A 25,143-nucleotide genomic window follows, 5' to 3' on the forward strand; every position below is an offset into this window, starting at 1 on the left:
GTATCCAAATAACAACAATCTGGAATCTGGCCTTTTCAAATATATCCCTATAAATCCTATTACTAGGGCATAGCTTTGGCCCAAGTCGATCTTCTCTTTCAACATAGCTTTACTTTTTTTCTTTTTAATTGAAGTGTAGTTGACACACAATGTTACGTTAGTTTCAGGTGTACATCATAGCGATCTGACAGCTCTTTATATGATGCTACGCTCACCACAAGTGTGGCTACCATATAGCAGTATACAACACTATGACAATACCACTGACTATATTCCCTATGCTGTACCATTCATCCCTGTGACTTATTCATTCCATAACCGGAAGCCTGTATCTTTGACCTCTCTACACCCACTTTGTCAGTCTCCCCACCTCTGTGTCCTCTGGCAACCACCAGTTTGTTCTCTGTATTTATGGGTCTGTTTCTGTTTTCTGTTTCTTTGTTTTGTTTTGTTTTGATTCCGCATGAGTGAAACCATATGGCATTTGTCTTTCTCTGTCTGACTTATTCCACTTAGCAAAGTACCCTCTAGGTCCATCCATGTTGTTGCAAATGGCACAGTCTTATCATTTTTACGGCTGCATCATATTCGCGTGTGTGTGTGTGTGTGTGTGTGTGTGTGACATCTTCCTTATCTATTTGTGTATCAGTGGACACCTAGGTTGCTTCTGCATCTTGGCTATTGTGAATAATACTGCGATAAACGTAGAGGGTGCATATATCTTTTCAAATTCGTGCTTATTTTTATTTTTCTTTGACTTAAATTTTGTTTTATCCTAAGAAAATCCCCTTATAAAAGGTGAATATGATCATCACCTCATGGAGATTATTTATCATTGAATTCAGAATACTGCCACAGAATGATTTTTGTAGAAATCCAATTTGTAAATAAACAGTGCATTGAATTATAGAGTAATACATTAGCCATGGGTAACTGAGGTGCTTAAAACAATTTTTAAAAACCTATTGGTTAAAAATTTCTATGAGAAAAATACTATATACATTTCTTAAAATTGTTCTGTTAAAGTTAAATGTGCTTTAAAATGGCTCTAGGGGGAAAACATGTACCCCTTAGGTATTGTCAGAAAGAATCAAAAGCAGCTTATTAGCAAAGAGACAGAAATAGAAATGTGATATTCATCAGGGGAAATGAGGGTATGATTAAATAAATGGAATCAGCCCCCATGTTAGAAAATACTTTAATGAGGAAGTCATGCTTGAGGCCTCTTTTGGTCTTCTGAAAGACTGAGCGGCTGGGCTGGCCAAGCATGGCCTGAGCCCGAGCTGTGGTAGGAAGAGTAGAGAAAGCCTCAGGTCAGGTTCAACCTCCCAAAAGCCCAGCTGAATTAGAATCTTCATTCACTTCATGAAAGGATCTGAGAGTCACAGCCTGGCCTCTGTCAACATCAGAGGCCTGCCTCTAGCTAGTCCTGAGGAGATAGGTGCTAGGGGAGGCACAGATTTCCTGCTTGCCCTTTACATATCTGCAGCTGGTGTGGGGGAGATCTTGCTTGTTCTGTGTCTTTAGAATTAAAATATTCCATAGCCTGGGGCACCTGAATGGCTCAGATGGTTAAGCATCTGCCTTCGGCTCAGGTCATGATCCCAGGGTCCTGGAATCAAGCCCCACGTCTGGCTCCTGGCTCGGCGGGGAGCCTACTTCTCCCTCTCCCTCTGCCTCTCCCCCTGCTCATGCTCTCTCTCTCTCTTTCTCTCTGTCTCAAATGAATAAATAAAATCTTTAAAAATATATATATTCCATAGCCTGCATCTCCTCCTATCAAATATGTATTAGGCAAATACAAACTTTAAGTAAGAAAATGTGCTAGAGAGATTGTTTTAATGGAAAGCACATCAGACTAAAAGTGCTTTCAAACTCCGAAGTGCACACAGATCTGTGAGAATCTTGTTCAGATGCAGCTTCTGACTTCTGTAGGTGTGGAGTGGAGCCTTAGAGTCTGAATTTCTATCAGGTTCCCCCAGGGTGCTGGTGCTTTTGGTCCAAAGGTCATACTCTGATGTGAATGATCTAGAAGACCTGATTTCAAGTACTGGCTTCTCACAGCATCAGTTTCTCTGTCCTTAAAATAAGGGACTTTGGACTAACATACCTTTGAATTCTGATCGTCAGCAGCATCATGAGGAGTGGAGGGCAGGAGGGTGGTCTATGCCAAGAGCATAAATCCCTGCTCTGAGTTTTCAGGGAATCCCCATCAGCACACAGCAAAAACAAAATGGAAAAGTGGAAACAAACAAGCCAGGAAATACAGTTTGTATTCTGACAATCCCAAGGTATTTCCAGTTTTATTCACTCTGTGCCTTGCTAACATTCAAAGGTCTGGCTTTAAGTAGGTCACACAATCAACAAATGAATCTTCTCATTGTGCTGTGTTTCTCAAATGAGCTAGAAGGGAGGCTGACTCCTGTCCATGGCACACCCGATGGGACAGTCTAATTACCAATAATATGCAATGTAGGCTCAAAAAATTGTTATCCTTAGATCTGAAACATCTTCCTAACCAGAATAGAAGTGAAGATACAACTTGATACTACGTTTTGTTTTGCTAAATCTATCACTTATGGAGGAATTTAATACCGTCTTGAAACCTTTCTTATCCTTCAGAATCCTCTCAGGTATTCCCTTCTCAGTGAAACCTCCCCACAGTCAGAATTACCAGCCACCTTTTGTCACCCTGCTCCCAGTTACGCCTCCACTGGAGTGCACACCTCACGGCTGGGCTCCTTCTGTTGTGTGCCTGCCTGAGGTCTCCCTCACTGAGTTATGAGCTCCTGAAGCCATTTGGATGGAATAGAAAGAGTTCAGGGACTCGGAACCCAGGTCCCTGAGTGTGCACTCAGCACCGCTCTGTCCTGGTCATTTGTCCCCAGGAGGCCATGGAAGGTTTTGACCTGGCTGCCCCACGCTGTAGTGGCCATGATCAGATGGGGTATTGGGAGGGTGGTGTGAAATAGTGGGTGCGCATGTGCAGCTGTCTCCCTTTTCTCCTGGCTTAGAGTAGGGCCCCGGATAAAGGCTTGCTCAGGTTCTCCTTGGGTGAGCTCAGGGATCATGACTTATCAATCCTTAGAGTTCTAGCACTTCAGGAAAAGTTAGGCCGAGTGGGTGCTCAGTAAATTCTTTACAATTGAATTTAACGTTCTCTCTTTCAAGGAGGTTAAGGTGTGTTTATTTTAGGCACAGAAAAAATACAAGATGGAGAAGTAACTGTTTGGTTTTCCCCTAGTAGCTGATAGTGCATGCTTTTGTGGAATATATGAAATGTACCTTGAAGTAATTTTTAAAATTCTGACAGAGATTTATTTCTGATTTGCTAAGTTTAGAAATCCTAAACGCAACAGGAGAAAAGATAAATATTACACAGGAACAAAAAACTATATTTAACAGGCAATTCCTAAAGGTTATCCGTTTTTCTACAGTTATAGTTATAAACTTTCTGGAAGAATTAGAAAAACTGATAATAGTTACCTTTGGGAAGAGGGTCAAGGGCAGGGGAGAAGGAGACTTTTAGTTTCATGTTATGTATTTCCATGTGCTTTGAATTTTTGGCCATGTAGGCATATTTGGGTTTTTAAATGCACACACATATATATATAAATACATACATACATACATATATACACACACACATATATGTGTGGGTGTGTATTAAGGATATCTGGAGGAATTGAAGGATGGGCCATTTTTATTTTACTCTTTTATATATTAAAATCTCTAATGAGTATTATTTTGGGGTGGCTTAAGTACCAAGTGCTAATGATAATTGTGGGTGCTCTGCCCCTTGTCAAGTCACTGAACCATCTCCATCACAGAAGTCAAGGGCAAGCTCAGCTCACTCAGCCTTTCCTATGTCTGAGCTTTAAGAAGCTCCCAGGGTGGGGCTGTGTTCTCACGCTACTGCCAGTTGGGAAAATCTAGCAACGAGCTATGAGTCCTTAAAGTGCTGGAATCATCACTTCATAAATCTATGGTCTGGCTTAGTGAAGATGAAGCTGCAGGTGACTGCCCAGAATGAGAAGAATGAGGATATAGAGCCCAGTCCAGCGGGAGCATCAGTCCCCTACAACAAGAAAAGCAAGGGAGTTGCCCTCCTTTGGAATATAGCATGTCCTTTTTATTTTTTGTGAGGGAGGGGCAGAGGGAGAGGAAGAGAGAGACTCTTAAGCAGGCTCCATGCCCAGCTCGGGGCTGGTCGCAGGGCTCCATCTCACAACCCTGAGAGCATGACCTGAGCCGAAAAGATGTCAGAAGCTTAACCGACTGAGCCACCCAGGTGCCTCCATAGCATGCCCTTTTTAGAAAGATACTGGATTTTCATTTTTCCTTGGCACCGCTGAGCTGTTTTCCACATTGATCCCCTTACCTCCCGCTAGTGGTTGGGAATGAGCCCATTTAGAATGTCTGAGAACAAATGGTGCACCCCTTGTCATATGCTTGGGTAGAATGAAGCAGCATTTCCCCGTAGCTCCCATCGATCATATTCTGCTTCCCTGGACTTAACTCTGATTCTGTGAGTTAAGGAGAAGACTCCTCAGAGACCTTTCAAATTATGCTTTCAGTTCTGGGTGGTACCGCCACATAGGGGCCGGGACAAACTGGGATGTTTTCCTAGGAGGGCAGCCAGGATTGTTAAAGGAATTGTAACCATATTGCACGAAGAATTGCTGATGGGTTGAGATGTAGTCTCTACTCACTTTTCTGTGGTCAGATCATTCGCTTCTCTATGCCAATGAACTGGGTTCCATAGTATTAACCTCAAGGGATTGTTGTAAGGAGCAAATACATTAATTCATACAAACACTTAGAGCTGGTAAGGGTTCAGTAATTGCTAGGGATGGATTTTTGTCCTTGGGGCTGGAGCTATAAGAAAGACTCCCACATCTTTGGACTGCAGCAGCCATGGGCCCCTCCTGATCTAAAGGAGCTTACCCTCTGGTTTGTAGGCATTTTTAAAGTCACAGATATTATTATGAAAAGCTTAGCTATTGATTATTCTTCTGAGAGGCCTGAGTAGCTGACTTGAGCCCCTTGTGCTATAAATACGAGATTTGCTGCATATGCATTTCCCTGGGTGAATCTGTCTCCTTTGGGAATTCCTTCGCCTTGTGCTGATCCATTATTTAAATTGTCTTGTAACCATGCACTGGGCTTCATGATATGAGTATCTTTTTTTTTTTTTCTTTTTGAGAAGGATGCTCTGTTTATGGTTAGCCCCATAATAAAGAAAAATATGTCATTCCCCATCAAGGCAAAGGATGGCCACTCACCCCTTTGCAGTACCCCAGTCTGAATAAAAATGGCTTCTATTTTGTCTTACTGTACAATGGTTCCAACATTTGCCATTCCTGTAGCTGCCTGTACTCAGCTATATGCAGAGCAGCATCCACATGTCATTGATGTCAAGGTCATCAGACTTTTCCAGGTGTTCTACTGGGTCCATTAACTGTGTATTAAGCAAATGAATTCAGGGTGAGTGTTTAAATAGGATATTTCCCAAACTAATCTAAAGCAATAAATCAATGTGTTTTTCTAACTTGTTACTTAGATGCTGCTGAGTATCTTGAATGTGCCTTTGAAAAGGAACTATTCAAGTGGTGATTTGGTGAAGGGGGAGTAGAAATGGATGAGAGATGTAGTAGCTTTGTAAGTACCACACCCAGATATAAGAAACTTTCATTTATTAATTAATGTCATTTCCGCTAGACATTACACACCGTTTTACAAACATCTCTGAAGTAACTTTTGCCATACCTAATACTATTTCATCTTAAGAAAGATTCCAGACAGGGCTTCTGGGGGCCTGTTTTTTTAGAAGAAGCAAGTGAATTAGACAAACCATAAGAGACTCTTAATCTCAGGAAACAAACTGAGGGTTGCTGGAGTGGAGGGGCTGGGAGGGATGGGGTGGCTGGGTGATGGACATTGGGAAGGGTATGTGGTATGGTGAGTGCTGTGAATTATGTAAGACTGATGAATCACAGACCTGTACCCCTGAAACAAATAATACATTATATGTTAATTAAAAAAAAAAGAAGAAAATTCACAGGGCATCTCGGTGGCTTAATTAAGGGTTCGACTCTTGATCTCAGCTTAGGTCATGATCTCAGGGTCATGAGTTCAAGCCCCCCATTGGGTTCCACACTGGGCATGGAGCCTACTTAAAAAAAAGAAAAGAAAAGAAAAATCACATGTGTACTCACAGTGACATCAAGAGGGACATCGATCTAACTCCTGATTTTCCATTTGTTTCTACTATGGAAGTAAAGCCAACCATGATAAGTTTAACAGTTCCCAAACTGCAACACTATTTTTCTTCTCCTTAGGCTCCTTAAGCTTCTGACTCCAAGAGAAAGTGTTCTCTTATGAGCAGAGTTTGAGACTATTTTAAGATTAACTCTTGTGGTCTCTAAACCTATCTTCCCTAGCTTCCCTTTCCTTCTTAAGGAAGGGCCAGGGCTTTTAGGAGAGACTAGAGAGAAAGAACCCATGGAATCCTTTAGAGAGTCCCTAAGAGTCTGGCCTTGGCCTGATCATCTGCTACAGGCAGAGATTTGAAGCAGACTGGGAGATTCATTTTGACCAGGAAGACCTTGACTCAGTCTCCCATCTTGGCCTTGTCATGTGCTAAGCTGGGCATTTGGACCAAAGGCAACATGCGTGTGAGTCAAAGTCCAGGATTGTCCTGTGTGGAGACTCCTTGGGCCTGCACCCTATGTACCCATTCTCATGAGCTGAGCAAGAACATCACTGTTTTGTCTTTTGCCTTTGTCATTGGTCATGACAGCTAAAGGTAACCAACAGAGCTTACTTTCCAACTTGAAAGGTGATTTGTATATCCTGAAGGATGTATTTTTTTAAAGGAATTTTTTTCTCATACAAAATGCTAAAATGTATTTTGTCTCTTGTTCATTTGATCTAATGTGTTAATTACTCCAATCTCTGACATGTTTCTCTGTTTTCTGTGTGTTGCAGGCAGCGTAGTGTACCTTGGCATGATGGCAGGGGCTTTCTTCTGGGGAGGACTGGCAGACAAAGTGGGAAGAAAGCAGTCTCTGCTGATTTGTATGTCTATCAATGGATTCTTCGCCTTCCTTTCTTCATTTGTCCAGGGTTATGAATTCTTTCTCTTCTGTCGCTTACTTTCTGGATTCGGGTAAGGTTTTTTTTCCTTCATACTTCATAGTAATGTGTTTATTCTTCATAATTATACATGTTCTCCACTCTAAAGGACCTCATTACTGAGAAATTATCCCTTACCACACTTCTTTCCCTATCTTCATGTCCGCCTTAGGAACCATGATGCTGGTTCTTAGAAATGTAAGTCCAGAAGAGAGGAGAACACACTTCTATGTTCTTGTGGCTGATTCTGGTAGTATTTTACTTCAGGAAATGTGTTTTAGTTTAAATGGAATCTTGTTTCTCTGGCAGAATGCATTCATAAATGTATTGTTCTTCTGAAAATTTAGTTTAAGCAAGAAATAGCCCTGCTCCTACCTATTATGAGCTAGTAAAGGTTCAAACTATTCAGACTTGCTCTTAAATCCAAGATGAGTGTGTCTCAAGCAAATGTTACTTTATTGATCTCTGTTAACAGCATATTTAACTTGGTAGAAAGCCTACATCTTAAGATGTAATATGTTCCATTTGTTAAGTTCCTGATTTTTGTTGAATTAACAGAAGTTGTGACATTGGCCAAGTACAATGGAATAGTATCATAATCCCCCGACCCCGCTTATGCACGGGGGACACATTCCAAAATCCCCAGCTGATGCCTGAAACGGCAGATAGTACCGAACCCTATATAAACTATGCTTTTTCCTCTACCTACATACCTATGACAAAGTTTAACTTATAAATTAGGCACAGTAAGAGACCAACAACAGTAACTTATAATAAAATAGAACAATGATAAAAATATACTGTAATGAAAGTTATGTGAATGTGATCTCTCTCAAAATATCTTATTGTACTCTACTCATGCCTGTTCTTGTGATGTAAGACAATAAGATGCCTATGTGATGAGACGACATGACGTGAATGATGTAGGCATCTTGACGTAGTGTTAGGCTGTAACTGACCTTCTAATGATGAGTCAGAAGGAGGATCAATTGCTTCTGGACTGTGGTTGACTGCGGGGAATTGAAACCACAGGTAACTGAGACCTGGGAAAGCAAAACTGCAGAAAATGGGGGACTGCTATGTAGCCAATGGTGTAGTCATTGTCTTTACAGAGCTTGAAGCACCTGTTAACTCTACGAAGTGAATCCACAGCTGAGGAGAACCCCATATCTTAATTAGGAGAGTCCAAGATACTCTGCTCTGATAAGGAAAAAATTAGTAAAAATGCAAAATTTCTGTTTGAGAACTTTATTTTCATTAGAGATGTTCTTTCTAAGGTATCTATCATAAGATGAATCTATAGGAATAATATCACATAAAAGTAAATAAATAGAGAAAGGAAAGGAGACAGTCCTGGGTTATGAACTTGAGAAGCATATCAGTTGTGGTTGTTGAGAGTGGTAGCCACACAGCAAAACACAGTTTTGCCAAAAGAGAAGGTCAGAGAATGGCAACTTGTCTTCCTTAATTACCTAGACTAGTACTTTAAAATCAGAACTAAGCTGAAAAGGAATATAAGGCATGATAGAGAAAGACTATGATCTGGTTACTTTGGGGGTACAAAGATTTCCAAATGCAAACTAATGGATCACTTTATGACCATTCAAAATATCTTTAAAATTTTTTATATCATTATATGCCACAAGATGTATGTGCGTATTGAGACTGGTGGATTATTCACTGATTTTTCGGATGTGCTTTTTCATCTTTTTACAGCCCTTCATATGCTACATTCTGCACACAGTGGGCACTTTGCAAATATGTGACTAAGTCGCACAGATCAGGAGCTTTCCTTAGAGTGAAGACATTCCCGTAGACCATTCCAGTAAACCAAGAAGGTTGGAAAGTCTGGGAAAGTGTAAAAATATTTTTTCCTTGGGAAAAAAATGATAAAAATCAATAATTCGCTTTGTAATGAATGATAGAGAAAGGAGGCTTTCCCTTAGTGCTCAGAGGTCTGTGTGAAATTGGCGAAGTACACAGATGACCTGGGGAGGTAATTTGGATCATGGATTCAAGGGGCTGCAGCAGTGAATTGGGGTACCTGAGGAAGAACATGTTTTATTTGGGGCTATTTGTTAAAGGACCTTCTCAGGGTCCATAAGATAAGACATTCTTGCCACCAGGAAAGGCTAAGGCTTCCGTTTACTTTCTCTTACCTCTGTAATACCACTGGCCTGTCAGGATAAGGCTAACAGCCTAAGTTCTGAACTTTCCAGTCCTTTCCATTTAGTCTTATCAAGGAAATTTCAGTGATATCCATAGACTCAGAGGTACCTGACTGTGGTCAAATTATGATGGCAGTTCTAATTGCCAATTCTGGACTGTGATGTGGTCAACCCAATTGACTGCAGAGAAAAGGGCCATTATGGTGGCTGTGGGATACTCCAAACTAATGGACTGTCTAGAAGTTAATTCAAGGGCAAGACAGAAGCAGAGACTGCCTGGGTATATTCATGATATCATCGTCCTCCCCGTCACAGATCATTCTTCAGCCAGCAGCTCAGGGCTGCTGACTTCTAATAACGTAATCTACCTGGCAAAGCACAGACTGTGTATTGCTAATTCAGCTAGCCTCCATAAATTGTGATCCCAGAGGTTAATGCATTGTGCCTTTGCCAAGTTGGCACAGGACTGGGAGTCCAGAAATCCGAGTCCACCCTCCCCTTGCCCTTTACCGGGGACCCTGGGAGAGTCATTCTGGTTTTCCAGCCTGATTCTTTTCTTGTTTTTTTGTTTTTATTTTTATTTATTTTTGTTTCAAGTTTTTATTTAAATTCTAGTTAGTTAACATATAGCGTAATATTGGTTTCAGGGGTAGAATTTAGTGATTCCTCAGTTACGTACAATACCCAGTGCTCATCACAAGTGCCCTCCTGAATGCCCATCACCCATCTAGCCCATCCCCTTGCCCACCTCCCTTCCAGCAACCCTCAGTTTGTTCTCTGTAGTAGAGTCTCTTTGGTTTGCTTCCCTCTCTTTATTTTCCCCTTTCCCCTATGTTCATCTGTTTTGTTTCTTCAATTCCACATATGAGTGAAATCATATGGTATTTGTCTTTCTCTGACTGACTTATTTCACTTAGCATAATACACTGTAGTTCCATCTATGTTGTTGCAAATGTCAAGATTTCATTCTTTTTGATGGCTGCATAATATTCCATTGTATATATATAACCACATCTTTATCCATTCATCTGTTGATGGACATCTAGGCTCTTCCCATAGTTTAGCTATTGTAGACATTGCAGCTATAAACGTTGGGGTGCATGTGCCCCTTTGGATCACTACATTTGTATATTTGGGGTAAATACCTAGCAGTGCAATTGCTGGGTCATAGGGTAGCTCTATTTTTAACCTTTTGAGGAAACTCCATACTGTCTTCTAGAGTGGCTGCACCAGCTTGCATTCCCACCAACAGTGTAGGAGGGTTCCCCTTTCTCCACATTCTCGCCAACATCTCTCCTTTCCTGTGTTGTTAATTTTAGCCATGCTGACTGGTGGGAGGTGGTATTTCATTGTAGTTTTGACTTGTATTTCCCTGCTGATGAGTGATGTTGAGCATCTTTTCATGTGTCTGTTGGCCTGATTCTTCTTTTGTGAGAAGAGATGGAGATTCCTGAGGCTGGTGGTGCACCTGAGGGGGGAGCCCAGGTGGCAAAACAGTCAGAGTTTTGTGGGATCCAAGCACTGAGGGGACCTGAGAACTGAAGTTGTTAAGGAAAACGAAGAAAGTTACCTTTCTTCCTCCGCCGAGTTCACAGGCCATGTCACCTCTACACAACATGTGAGGCACCACCTCCATGAGAGAGGGCTTTTCTCAGCAGCTCTAGAGTTCCATTTGGGCACCCTGTCTCTGAATCTCTGGGCCGTCTCAGCTAAGGCTCTGCTTCCTCCAGAGATATATTTTTTTCTACGTAGTTAAGAGCTCCCTCTATCCCCATCTGATTTGGGTTTTAAATTGAGTAAAACTAAATGACCAAGGAAATAAGGCTTCAGAATGTTGGGATTCTTTTGTTGCAGGCCTCTGGCGCTCAGACCCATCAACGCTCCATGCATTTCCCAGGAATGTTGCTCTCGCCATCTTTTCTGCTTCAGAGGTTCTTCTCCCAGAGCCCTTAGCGCTCAGGGCCTCAGAGAGGCCCTTTCTAAGACCAGCCCTCCCTGCAAATACTTGCTTTTCATGTGTTTATTTCTCTTCTCCTCTGGACTGTAAATTCCAAGAGGCTGGGCTTGTCTGCTTAAGGCAAGGCAGGTTTGGTTACCCTAAAGGACACAAGTCCTGCCAGAAGTGGACCTATGGCTTTGGCTAGTTGATCATGGTGTTGTTGCCAGAAGTGAAATAGATGGGAAGTTTGCTGAAGTCTTACTTGATCTGTATTAGCAGAATTCTAGGTCAAGTGAATGAAAGTTTAACTTGAATCATAAAAAGTCATGAGGCTCAGGAGACAGTCATGGCCTATCAGTGAATTCCCAGACTTGAGCCAGTTTGCAGACCCAGAACTCCTCAAATGAAGGGGAGACTGGGTCCCTTGAGGAAGAACCCCAGGACACCACTGAAACTATATACCTTAATCTTTCACTCAGCCCTTCCCAAGGGACTTATGGCCTTTTATTAGGGTAGCGATGCTGAGGGGAAAGAGATAATCAGACTTTGAGGGGCTCACCGGCTCTGAACTGACACTAATTCCAGGAGACCAAAAACGTCACTGAGATCCACCAGTCGGTGTAGGGGCTCATGGAGGTTGGGTGATAATGGAGTTGTAGCTCAGGCTACGTCTCACAGGGGGTCCAGTGGGTCCCTGAATCCATCCTGTGGTTATTTCTCGGCTCCAGAATGCATGACTGGAATAGACATTGTTACGGATAGAGTCTCCACGTTGGTACAGCTCCTGTTCACTAGTTCCACACACTGGGAGTTTCAGAGGAGGAAGAGAATTTCTGGGTCACAGGCAGAGCCTTCATTTTGCAGATTAAGGTGCAGTGATGGAACCAGGAAGACACAGCTAGGACTTAAGTCACAACTAAGTCCTTTTGAACTGGCAACTCTGTACTCAACTAAACTGCCTTCTGAATCCAAGATCAAGATGCCTTTGTGTCAGTTTTATTGCAAATGCCACAGGTTTCCAGCTGTTCTGTCTTATTTCGTGGCTGAAGCATCATTAGCAGCACTGTGTTAAATTCCTGTTTCTGCATATCAGGGAGACTGCGAAGGAGTGCTTCATTTAGCCTGAGGTCTACCTGGGTTTACGGTTTCATTGCCTCTAAGTGTGCTTTCCTCTTAATTTCCCACACCAAGTCATGAGTATATTTTGTTAGAAACATAAATATGTCCAGCTGCCGTATTCTGTGTGACTTTAAATATTTATTCAGTATGACGAATGATTTTCCAGTGAGGGACAACAGTGTGAGTGAGGAATAGGGCATCACGAATTATTATTCTCTCTCTCACTTTCCTAAGTGAATCTCACACCAGGGAACAGACACTTCCCTCTCCTCTTTTGTTACAGAAAATTAGAAAGATGGGAAATGGAGTTGACACCACTGATTCATTTTCATTTGCCCCAGAATTAAATTATTTGTTTCCAGTCACTGTTAATTATGGGAATGATAATGCTTCAGATGCTGGACAATGTCAGAGTTGGGAGCTTCTCACTGAGGGCCTGGCATGGCTAAGCATAAAGGTCAGGAGAAAAATATAACAGCAACAGAAATTAAAATGAAATTTCTATGTATCTGTATGTCATCGGGAACAAAGAGTCATTTCTCCCTCTGCAAATGGAGCCTCACAAATGCATACTTCATAGCTATTTGCTATATCCCTCTGTGGTCATGGTTTCCTTAGGCCTGTGTTGTCCAACAGGCAGCATGCCCCTACCAAGCGCTTGAAATGTAGCCAGACTGACATGAGCTGTAAATGCAAATCACATAGCACTGGTTTCAAAGACTTAGCACATACAGAAGAGTGCAGAATACCTCACTGATAATTTATATATTGATTACATGTTAAAATGACAATATCTGAATATGTTGAGTTAAATGAATGTATATTAAAATTAACTTCACCTGATTTTTTTTTTTTTGCTTTGTCTTAATATCTTTTCTAGAAAATTTAAAGTTAGACATGTGGCTTGGGTGGTACTTCTTTTAGAAAGCACTGTCTTAGACAATGCCTTTTATGACAATTTCCCACAAAGAGTTTACCTTTGGGGCATACTTTATTTCCCAGAATGCCCTTTGGCACAGATGCCATTGATCCCAAGAGAGAAGTAACAGAACAAAAGATCTTCCAGACTTACAATTTATAATTGTGGAAAAATGAGCCATATGCATTTTTTAGAAAGGACTCTGTAAGCTCCTTGAAGGCAGGAACTGGGTTCTTCGTTCCTGTACCTCCAGCAACTGTGATGTACCTTGCCCAGAGTTTGGCTGGAAGGGGTAGGGATGGGGGTTGATGGATGAATAGGTATATGGTGGGTGGGTGGATGAGAGGGTGAGTGGAGGCATGGATGAGTAGATACATACAGCAAGTGTCTGGAGAAGTCTACAGGTTTTTGTCATCATTTCTTACAGATCATCTTAGTGATCATCACTGTCTTTATTCATGACCCCATTCCCCTGTGGGAATGGATTTTTCCAGCTCTCTCAAGAGCTCGATTAATTTTTTTTCAAGACAGCGTTAGAATCCTCATCTATGGCTACACCCGTTCCCTGTGGCATTCTGTGCTGCTGTGGATACAATAGGTTTGGGTGCTTAGGGCACCAACCTGATTGCGAACAAGGGCTAGGGAAGCTGTTTTCTTGGAAACACAACTTATACCCAAATTGTACATTTACATCTCAATATTTTTGAAATAGTCAAGTTTCTACCAATTGTTCTATCCCTAGTTCATACAATATTGGAAAATAACAACTGCCCCTATCAAAGAATATGATTTTTTAATCTGTGACTTTGGACAGTGGGGAATTGAAGCTATCCAAAGGACACAACCTTTAGCACTGCCACTGGGTATAGGAGATTCCCATTCTCGATTTGATGATTGGTTTGGTTACCGGTAAGTGTTCTTCTCCTGTTTCTATCTTGAGTACTCATCATGAACAGGTACCTTCTTTTTTTTTTTTTTTTAAAGATTTTATTTATTTATTTATTTATTTGAGAGCGAGAGAGAGAAACAGCATGAGAGGGGATAAGGTCAGAGGGAGAAGCAGGCTCCCCGCTGAGCCGGGAGCCCGATGTGGGACTCGATCCCAGGACCCCGGGATCATGACCTGAGCCGAAGGCAGTCGCTTAACCAACTGAGCCACCCAGGTGCCCCGAACAGGTACCTTCTAATCAATACAGCAATCTCATTTTCTGTGCCACCCCAGCCCATTCAGAGACTGTTAGATCTGTGTTCTTTTCTCTAAGCCTCTGTGATAGTCTATTTACTTTCATGAAAAGGAAGTCACTGAAAAGTCCTTCTTTGGGGCTGCTGCTTTAATTGTTTATTTCTGGGTCCAATTTAAAATGTAGTGAATTGGTTCTGAATTGCTGTGCAATTTGCCTGGCAGTCGGTGTAGTTGATCTTCCTTTTTTGTTGATTCTGAGTGAGGATTAAAAGGATATTTTCATGCAGTTTTTTTTGTAATTGTGATTCCCAGTGTTCTTTTTATAAACCCATAATACCCATCTTAAAATAAAAGCTGTCAGAGTGGGCTCTTGGTGGACTTTGCCCTCCGCTTATTGTCAGTATAGAACACGTGACTTTACAACGCATATTCAACTTCCTCCTTAATTCTGTCCTCCCATAATGCCCCATTTCCCAATGGAAATGGGAGATAGAAGATTGAGGTGAAAGACTGTTTGACAGTCACATGGTGAAATAAGTTAGAATGAAAGTAGTCTTTGTTACATGCTTACTGGGGAATTTCGGCAGAACAGAATCACTCAGGAGAACCCCTCCTTGGGACAAGAAGTCATCAGACATTCCACAGTTTCTCCTCTAAACTCTCATAGTTTCTCCTCCCATTTTAAGTCCAGCTACTTTTTATCCACAGCCTCCCTCTTTCACTGCAGAACCCTGAGCCCTTCCCTGTCTTTGCTTCAATAGCCAGCGTAAGTCAGTATAATGAGGTACGGGGACAAACATAGTCCACCAGAGTTGCCATCTGCACCGGAGTAATGGGAGGTGTGGCAGTGAAATTTGCAGCCTTCCAACAGCCAGGCTTCCCAGTTTCTCAGAGAAGTTTGTGCAGACAGTAGTATTTGGCATTCTCTTTCATCCTGCTACGCTAAACGGACTTACATTTATGTGTCTCATGTTGCCAACAGAGAAGCTGTGTCTGTAAAGCTGACATACCCTTTGCCTTACACAATATCCCACTTGTGAATTTGCCTTAGATTACTGAGGGAAATAAATGTTTCGTGATATTCACCAGATGCCTAGTATTGAGTCATATGTAGGCCTTTTGAGGTGGGGTGTGTGTGTGCGCGCGTGCACATGTGGGCGCATGTGCATGTAGAATGGGGTTGGAGAGTGGTCCCAACTTATTCTAGAATGTGTTTTAATACATTTTTAAAAATTTCTTTATATTTCTACAATTAAAGTTGTAAAAATGTAAACTTAAGCTTACTTAAGAATAACTCCAACTCTGAAATTCCAAATATCAGTGCTCTGTTTCAGTTGTATCAATTCAATTATTTTTAATTTGGCTAATCCTCCACCTCTATAGAGTGTGGATTTCAATTATTATTCCCTCTATGCCTCCTTTTACTGAAGATAATTAATATTTGACCCTTTTTGACAGTTAATAAAATAGACTTAATATCTGATCCTGAGAAAAATTCTTTAGAAACCACCCTGATCTGATGGCTTCATTGTGTAAACATTCCATCAAAAATGAACTTGAGAAAATTTCAACAGTAGCTAACTGATCATTATATAATGAACAATAAAAAGGTCCCTGTGCTAACTGGATTTAGAGATATATTACATATCAGGTAATGTAAAAGATAACCATTTCATGCCTTATATTATGAATTTTTAGTATAAAACAAGGTATATTTTCCATATTAAATCCCCATTACAAGAGTTTCTCAACCTCAGCGCTATTAGTATTTTCGGATGGATAATTCTTTGTTGCAAGGAGCTGTCTTGTGTATTTTAGGACTTTTAGCAGCATCCTTGGCCTCTATTTATTATGCCAGTGACACCTACTGGGTTGTGACAGCTAAAAATGTATCCAGCCATTGCCAAATGTCTGTTGGGGGGGGGGAGAACACAATCAACTGTATTTAAGAACCACTGATACATGGGACTTCGAGAACTGCCATTCAAATATTTGTTATCTCTTCATGTATTCCCAGAAATTTTATCTTGATACAATAAAACAAATCAGGAAATGCATAGCCCCTCACACAAAATACTGAACTATTGATGTAGAACAATGAGAACTTTTCTTTCTTTCTTTTTTTTTTTTACTTACAAAAATGGGGGGGCAGCTTTTTCCTATCTTCAATACTTAAAGTTTGAACAAAATCATATTGTGATGAAAACTTATGCTTTATCTCTTATCTGAATTTTTATTGTTGTTGGTAATTATAGCATTCTGCAGCAATTTTCTTTAAGGTACCAAGGTATTTTGGAAGTTCCTAGAGTGCCGAAGAGGGTTGCACAGTGTCTTATGCCCAGGGGTTCCAAGTAACTTTTTTCACCAGGGCACCTGGTCAAGAGGTGACCATGCAACTCAGACATAGACTGATTTCAGGAACTCTTTGGGGGCTCTGTTGCTATCGGAACCTCCATTCCAGCACCCACAACTTCTCTCATAATTACATTGACCCAGAACATAAGATGTGTGTTTCCATTCGTGGGAGATCTTTATGTCCTCAGAACAAGTTACTCCAATCCTTTTGGAGTGGCACCTCCATCAGCAGAGAAATCCAGCTCTTTTGAGGAGCACTGAGTGCATGTCCTGTGGGCCAGGTAATGGGGATTCGAAGATGAATGGGATATAGTCCTCACCCTGAAGGAGCCTTCGGTCTAGTGTAAACAATGTTTAAGATCTCTGCCGGTGTATGAAACACTAGTAATAGTTAACATTACAGCAGGCTGTAATGTTTTTTTCTGCTTAAAGACTGTCACAGTAACACGAGGAGTAACGTTTTCCCTAAAATGGATGATCAGCCCACAGTGAGAAGTATGAATGCTTGCATTGTTTTGTAGGGCTCTGAATCTGAAGAACTTTGCAAAGGATTTCAATAGACTCCCTCACTCATTCTTCAGACTCATTTATCCATTGGTATTAGAGTTCTTTGCAATCTGCTTTGCAAACAGATATTGCGGGACATCCATGCAAAAATAACCACCTTGAAAAAGAGGCATTGAATCAGAACCAGCTGGATTTGCTTATATTCCCCTAAAAGTTGGTATTCTTTTACACAATAATAATTTGTGTAAAGCCAACAGGCAAGTCTACGATCTTCCGCTTGCCACTTTAGCCACCCCAGAGTACATTTATCTCGTTTCCCAGTGGCCTGGCATATCTTACATGCAATTGTGCCTTCATGAAGTGTGAGTGATAGCTCTTAACATATGGAATGTCCAGAATCCTGATGAAACATTAATTGGGACGTGAAAAGTCCATAAAAACCGGGACTCTTTTTATGCATTGAGAAGTGAAGGCATAGATTAGGGACCTGGGACTTTATGATGCAGAAAAACGGATTCTTCACATCAAATGAAAAAAGCAGTAGCATTAAATGATTTATGACACAGCCATTTTATTTCCTATTAAAATTGTGTGTTGTAATGAAACCACTTTAAATCTGTTCAGAGCTTTGTGGAATTTTAAAATTCAGCCAGCTGTCCATGGTCTCTGGTCCTTGAGAAGCCAGGGAGAGAACTGTGGGAGCCTGATGTGGTGTGGGATAGAGCCAGCTCTGACGCCCACCACATGCATTTCTTTCTTGTGTGGGGGGGGTCCACTTGATGACCTTGGACTGCTTGGCTACCCCTAGTGTGATGGCGCCAAATCACCACGTGCTGTATCTGAGGTCACGTGGAGCTTAGGAATTTTGGGTAGAACTGCCACATTCATGGCCCAGAGGAGCAGATATAGATGCTTCAAGCTAGTCTTTTTTCAAGTCTTTGAATAGCAATTCCCACTAAGAAACATATTGCAATCCAATATACATTTATATACATATTTATTTGTTTATATATACATTTATATGTAGACACGTATATGCGTATATGTATGTACTTTCTACATTATAAATATGTTCGTCATGAAGACAAAAGTTTAATGAAATGTTGCTCATCCTTATTACTTGAGTTGTACGTAACCATTTTCATCTCTATTTCAATTTTTAAAATTCTCTTTATAGCTACTAAATTAATTTCATAGCCCACAGATTGAAAAGCATTGGCCTAAGTGATCTGCCCATATCTAGCAGTAGATAACCACCATATCACTTCAAGCAGGGGCAAATGAATGAAGTGGTGCTATATTTTGACCTACCATTTGATGCAGAATGACATTATGAATCCCGTGATTCGATTGGTACATCTAGTTTGCTACAGATAAGGCCTTTCTTTAAATTTCATTTGCTAAGGTCACTGCCAATACTTCTTTATCACATCAAAGGCTCTGAGGAAATCAGTTATTGCTAACTGCATAAATACATGTTTTACTTCTTGACATGAAATGTCAATAGCAATTTACCTTACGGAAATCTGAACATAAAGGAATCGGCACATATTTTTAAAACTGTATTGCTAAGTGTTTTCTCTGTAATTTGTTTGTGTATATTGTTGTACATCTTTCAAAAAATATTTAAGAATTCATATACTGTTTGGAATGATGGTAAGTAATGTTTTCTCATTCTATCTTACTTTCTGAGACAGTGTTTTTTAAAAATTGGGGGTCAAGACCTGTTTGAAATTTGGGTGAGATCTAGGGCCCATCTGCCTAGAATGAACAAAATATTTATTCCACAGACCCTCATTGGAGAACCCTTAACCTGAATGGAAGTCACTGTTCATGTCAACATCCCTTATAGTTACCCTACTGGAAGGAAGCATTGTACCCCGTTCTATTGGTATGGAAACCAGCAGCACCTTATTTGATTCTACCAGTGCGCATACACATGTACTGAGGCAGCAATGAGATCTACTGGGTTGAGACCAGAGCAGTCCAGGAAGCAACCCCATTGGGCCTGTGTCCATCAGCACAACAGCCTGACTGGGCTGCAGGACCAGCTGCTGCAGGGTAACAGGGAGTAAGTCCAGCTGCGGACAGCCTCCCAGAAATGTTTGAAGCTCTTTCCAAAGTCACCATGTCGTGGGTAGGACATATCCTAGTCTCTCTTTTTAAAAATGTGTTCATTAAAATATTTACTAGATTAGACCCAATAGTGTAATTTTTGCAAATACGTAGAACATTCAACCCTGAGCGGAAAGCCCCTCAGATTCTTACGCAAGGTTAAGATCTCTAAACCCCATGACTAGGGCACCACTGCCACCTTTTGGTAACATCCCTTAATTGTAGGTTCTGGAGGGATAATAAACCTATATTAAGCAGATTATAATATTAAAGTTCTAAAATGATAGAAAATATACATCTCTGGATACGCTGGGATAGAGAGAGAGCGTGTGTTGTTAGAGCTTGCTTTGGTTCTGCCCTTTGCAGCTCCCATAGCTGTCCTGGCTCTGATTTCAGATATTCTCTGTCCCTCTTGGCAGGATCGGAGGAGCCATTCCCACAGTGTTCTCCTACTTTGCTGAAGTGCTGGCCCGAGAGAAGCGGGGGGAGCATCTGAGCTGGCTCTGCATGTTCTGGATGGTTGGTGGCATCTACGCCTCTGCCATGGCCTGGGCCATCATCCCATATTATGGTAAGAGGCTGGCCTGACGCGAGCCGGCAGCCATCTTATTTTACTTCAGCCTCCGTTCTGTCCCTTTCCTGTCTTGTAAATGCTGGTTTGAGAATGACACTGGCGTGATCAAGTTTTTCCCTTTTGTAATATCTAGGATTTTCCCTCTAGTACAGAGAACCAGTGGTCCTGTAGGAATATTGTTGCCTTTTGCTGTTTTTCAAGTGATCACTTTCATTGGCTTTCTGTGTGCTATCAACTCTGGGGTCCCCACCCAAATGGACATGAGAGGAGACACAGGTCATAATCAGCATATAAGGCAACAGGACTTACTGTTGTTTGGGGGACTGTCATACACATCAGGCACACACAAGTGCCTTTATTCATCCCCTCTGGGTCCAGTCCAAAGCTCAACCCCATGTCAGCCCCGCCTCTGCTGGCAGCTCAGAACCAGGATGAGAGCAGGAAGACTCCTGTCTTGTCATGGACCATCTGTTTGTGGAGCTTAAGAGGTGACTCGACTGTCCTTGCTGCCCGGATCCCTCCACAGTTTCTTCTAAGCACTTGCTGTTCCTGCCATCTCTGAACACTTAAAGGTCTCCTGTTTCTGGGCAGTAAGCATTGTCCTGCTTAGAAGCCAGAAACTTCCAGGTGCTTCACCCACAAACAGTGAAATGCAGGGAGAGGTTCACAGAATCCAGGAACCAAATTCAATATATAAGGCAAAGGGGAGGGGAGGTGTTCTGATTGTGTGTGTCTGTGTGAGAGAGAGAGAGAGAGAGCAAACATGTTAAAGTTTACAAATTATCAATATTGTGTAAATTAAAACCACATGTGGACTTTAAAAACTCACTCTTTGTTCAACCTAAAATCTAATTGATCATCGGGTAAAAAATTAGATTTCAAAAATTCACTTTTGGATCATTTTCTTTTTTTCCTGCTTTTGTTTTATAACGGAGTGATTTTCACTATAAAACCTAGTTCTGTTAGGGAACAACCATGGGTAAATTTGATTCATTGCTGAAATCAAAGACAAGATGTAGACTTTAGTATTCAAATGCACTGTAGTTTATTTTATCGTACTGAGTTACAAAATTCATGTTTGTCACACTCTTTCTTTTAATAAACCTAAAAAGTTACATGCAAATCAAAATTGTATATAACAGTAACAAGGAAGACATAAGGAATTGGTTACTTGGCCTAAAGAGAACTTTTCTTTGCCAAACACTTAAGTTGAGTGTGGCGTGCCAAGCTCAAGTGATGGGTTTTCCTTTTTTAAACTCTGGTCAGTTCAGGGCCAGAGATACCCTCACACAGGCAGTTACTCATGTCCACCCTAAGGCTTGTCTTCTCCCACCATCCAAGGAATTACAGGTGATTCTCCTTCTTTGTCCGGGCCCTGACAACCTCAGCCACCCTCCGAACTTGCTCTGTGTAGGCGGGCATCTAGCTGCCGCCCCACCTAGCTGGCTGTTTTGAATGGAAAAGCCACTCAGCTGCCATGTAAAGAATTGCTTCAGGGCGCCTGGGTGGCTCAGTCGGTGAAGCTTCTGCCTTTGGCTCAGGTCATGATCCCAGGGTCCTGGGATCGAGCCCCACATCAGAATCCTTGCTCAGCAGGGAGTCTGCTTCTCCCTCCCCCTCTGTCCCTCCCCCTCTTCTCTCTCTCTCTCTCTCTCTGAAATAAATAAATAAAATCTTAAAAAAAAAAAAAAGAATTGCTTCTTAAGAACTCTGTGTAAGGAGAAAAAAAGGAGATGCTGCGGTTGCAGCCCCACTGGCCAGCTCTGTTACTGCTGACAGCTTTACTGGCAGCTGGATTCCTTCCGAGGCCAGCCTGTGTCTCAGCCTCTGACGGCAGCCCAGCTCCGTGGCTCCGGGGTTTTTGCTGTCTCCTCCCTGGTCCCCTTCCCATCCTGTGTCAGGATTCCTCCTGTTGTTCTCCCTAAGCTCGTTAACTCAGACTGGCTTCTGCAGTCTGCACATTTCCACCAGGCCTGGGCATGATTGCTTTTGTTTATGTTTTTGTTTTTTCTCACTAGGTATTTAGTTCCTCAGACTCCTGCCTTTCACACATCCCTACCCTCAAGCTATGGCAGGCTCCAGATTTTGCCCCCGGACTTGCCAACCATCAGCCAGTGGCTGACCCACAAAGAATGAGTGTAATCTCACCTTTATTTTTCTCAAGCACACATAAGATATTCTTTTTTATGGCAAAAAGGGCTGCCTAGTCCATACATAACTGGAAAGAGCTGAGGCTGTGAATCATAAACAATTCATAAAAAGTTACCAAAAAACCAGTGACAATATAACAAAATTAAGTGTATCTGAGGCTGACATTAATTTCTAGGTTAAAGGAACCTTGAGAAATAATGACCTGGTTAAGAAATCAGTAACAGAATATTAAAACCTTACACCCATGCCTCATTGAAGGCTTTGCATGGCCAGAAATGTGGCAAAAGCAACAATTAATGCAAACAAGCCTGTCCGTATATTAAAATCAACAGGGGAGACTTTTAAATACCCTTGCTGAGTTCGTTGTTATGCTCTCACAACTTGAAGAGTTTTAATTATTTCAGAAGAAAAGCACTTAGTTTTAAAAATCCTGTGTTGAGGCTTCTAGGGGATGATAATGTTTTGTATCTTGGTGTGGGGGAGGGTATATTCATTTATAAAAATGCATTAAGCTGGATACTTAAGATTTGCGTACGTCACTATATGGATGTTACACTTTTTTTTTTTTATAAATACTTTTTCATAAAAGTTTACCACTTCCATTACCCTCTGAAAATATCCATGCTTGGGTCCTACCCCAGATCAGTCGAATCTGATCATTTGGGTTGGGGACTCTGCATGGATGGTTTTTAAAGCCATTTAAAGCTGGTTCTCTGCAGCCAGTTTTGAGACTCTTCAGCTTCCTACCTCTCCCAGGGGGTGACCTGGGAAGCCCCTGGAACTTCATCATGTACGTACAGGGAGGGCTGTAAATGGAAGCAAAGAGAAGCGTGAGCCTGACCGGCACGGTTGACTTATTCAGTGCGTGTTTAGGTTTCCATATTGTTGGTTTCATCCAGGCTAAAGGGCTTTCCGGCTCACGTGGCTTAGAATCACTTACAAAGTAACTTTGACATCTTGCTCTGTCTTCTTCTCAACACCGCATCTTTTTACTTTACTTAAAACAGACAAGAGCTGTTAAGTCCATCCACTTTCCCTGCAGCCTCTGAGAAAACGAAAAGGTGTCCCCTTTCCCTCTGAAATTCTGCATTGTGTAAATGATGTCACAGCCCATAGAAAAATAAGAGTATGCGGGTCCTGGCCCCCATCCTCTTTCATTCAGGAGACCTCTGAGCACCACCACCTGGATAGCACATGGAGTCTTCCCCCAGCAGGAGAGGAATTTGGGAGCATCATAAAGCGACTCAGAGCCAGGGACTGGCCCTCCTTACACCGTGAACAGGATTTGTGCTAGCGGGAAAGAATCAAAACCTGGCGTCTGCATGACAAGTGATGCCGATGAGAAGGTATTTGTGGTGTTGCCTTTGTGGTGGCAGAAGAGTCAGGGCACAGAGCCCGGAGCCTGGTATCGAGAGACCAGAGACTTGCCTTCCGACTCCAGACAAACCTCGTACGCAAAGAGACTGTGAGTGGTCACTAAGGATGGGAAAGGAAATCTGGAAGGAGTCTTACAAAGTCAGACAAGGCCAGAAGGGGGTTTGGACTGCTGCAAGGGCTCCTGAGTTAACATGTGGGCTGTGGCCAGGGTCTGCTGATGGACAGAGGGATCCACCCAGCCCGCCGGGGCCTCGTCCCTGGACCAGCATCGGATCATGATGGTGCTTTGCCTTCACGCCGTTGCTGGCGGGGTTGAAGATTTCCCCGCAGGCAGTCACCAACATGTGAAGGTTCCCAACAGAAAATTACCTCGCCCACTCTGACACGGCCTTAGGAGGCAGAGTGTTTGAATGTCATCACCCTTCCTGCCGGCCACCTCCCCTGGGACCAGTTCCTTTCAGCTTCTGGGATCCCTGTGAGAGGAGAGAGAGCACAGGGATGACGGTTTTCCTTCAGCCTCCCTCCCCTCAGTAATCAGGACACTGCAGCATTTAATGGAAGCCCCTGGGCCTCAGAGGAAAATGGGACACGTTGCTGACTCACAGCACTTTCCCTCTTTGGCTGAGAGCCTGCACGTTGGCCCAGGCTTTGGAGTTGCCCTGGGATTGCAGCACTGTCTGCTCCATTAAACCCTCCAACGCCATTTTCTCTTTTCAATTCGCGTGCACATCAGATGAGGTTTGTGCCCTGCTGAGGTGCACCACAGTGTGCAGCAAGGACATTCAATTAGCTAAGTGGGAAGCTTCTTGGGTCAGCACAAAATGCCTCAGCTCTTAAAGCCAGAGCACATGGGGCTGCCCTCTGCACTGGAGCCGCCCCACAGCCTCCATCTCCCCCGCCCTTCACTGCAGACTTTCCAGGGCCAAGCTGGGGGCACCCATAAAGCCCAGGCCCACCCCTAGCTCCCCCGCCAGCCACAGCACAAGGTCTGGGCTTAAAACCTCACATATTCCTGAGGTTTCGACGACCAAGATGTCCCTACTTCCTTAGCTCCGAGATGTGTGAAGCTAATACATTTCTTCTCCCTAATGATGAAACTGGGTGAAGGGGGAGTGGTATAGTCGAATGGCTGTCTGGTTGAAGAAGGAAATAGGCAGGTTTTGTTCACAAGTGGAAAAGCACTGCGGCCAAGGGAGGGGGTGGGGGGAGTGAGTGCTGATCTTGTGTCTCCGCTGCACTGCTTCTGGGTGTGAGCTTTGTCAAGCTTTTCAGTCTCCTCCCATCCCGTTTTCTGCGTCGTGGTGGGGGTTAAGCATGACAGTCATGTTAGAACACCCAGGGCATGACTAGTGCTCAAAAAACGGTAGCTCTTAACTACTGTCAGGTTCATCTACATCAGATACCCAGACTCCATCAGCGCAGTCCAGCGCGAGCTCAGAGCTACAGGAAAAGAGGGAGAATGAGCTAAAGAGTGCCAAATGGTAAACCTCACCTAGCGGGTGAGATCAGAGGAGTCAGAGGAAAGGAGAAATAGGAAAAAAATTTAAGATAGTGAGAGAGATTCAAGGAAAAAACTAATACTGTAAAACCTGGATTACC

At 42.4% G+C, this 25,143-nt stretch overlaps 1 protein-coding gene across 2 annotated transcripts in view; it reads left to right on the forward strand.

Moving 5' to 3' along the window:
* SV2C (synaptic vesicle glycoprotein 2C) overlaps positions 1 to 25,143 on the forward strand; it is a 152,408-nt gene that overhangs the window by 41,793 nt on the left and 85,472 nt on the right. For both annotated transcript variants that reach the window (XM_021700088.1, XM_021700095.1), the window contains exons 2-3: positions 6,991 to 7,171; positions 19,862 to 20,013. In XM_021700088.1, coding sequence (XP_021555763.1) covers positions 6,991 to 7,171; positions 19,862 to 20,013 — 333 coding nt within the window. The remainder of the gene's footprint in view (positions 1 to 6,990; positions 7,172 to 19,861; positions 20,014 to 25,143) is intronic.

This window comes from Neomonachus schauinslandi, chromosome 7 (assembly GCF_002201575.2).
Source record: "Neomonachus schauinslandi chromosome 7, ASM220157v2, whole genome shotgun sequence".
NCBI classification, from domain to species: domain Eukaryota; kingdom Metazoa; phylum Chordata; class Mammalia; order Carnivora; family Phocidae; genus Neomonachus; species Neomonachus schauinslandi.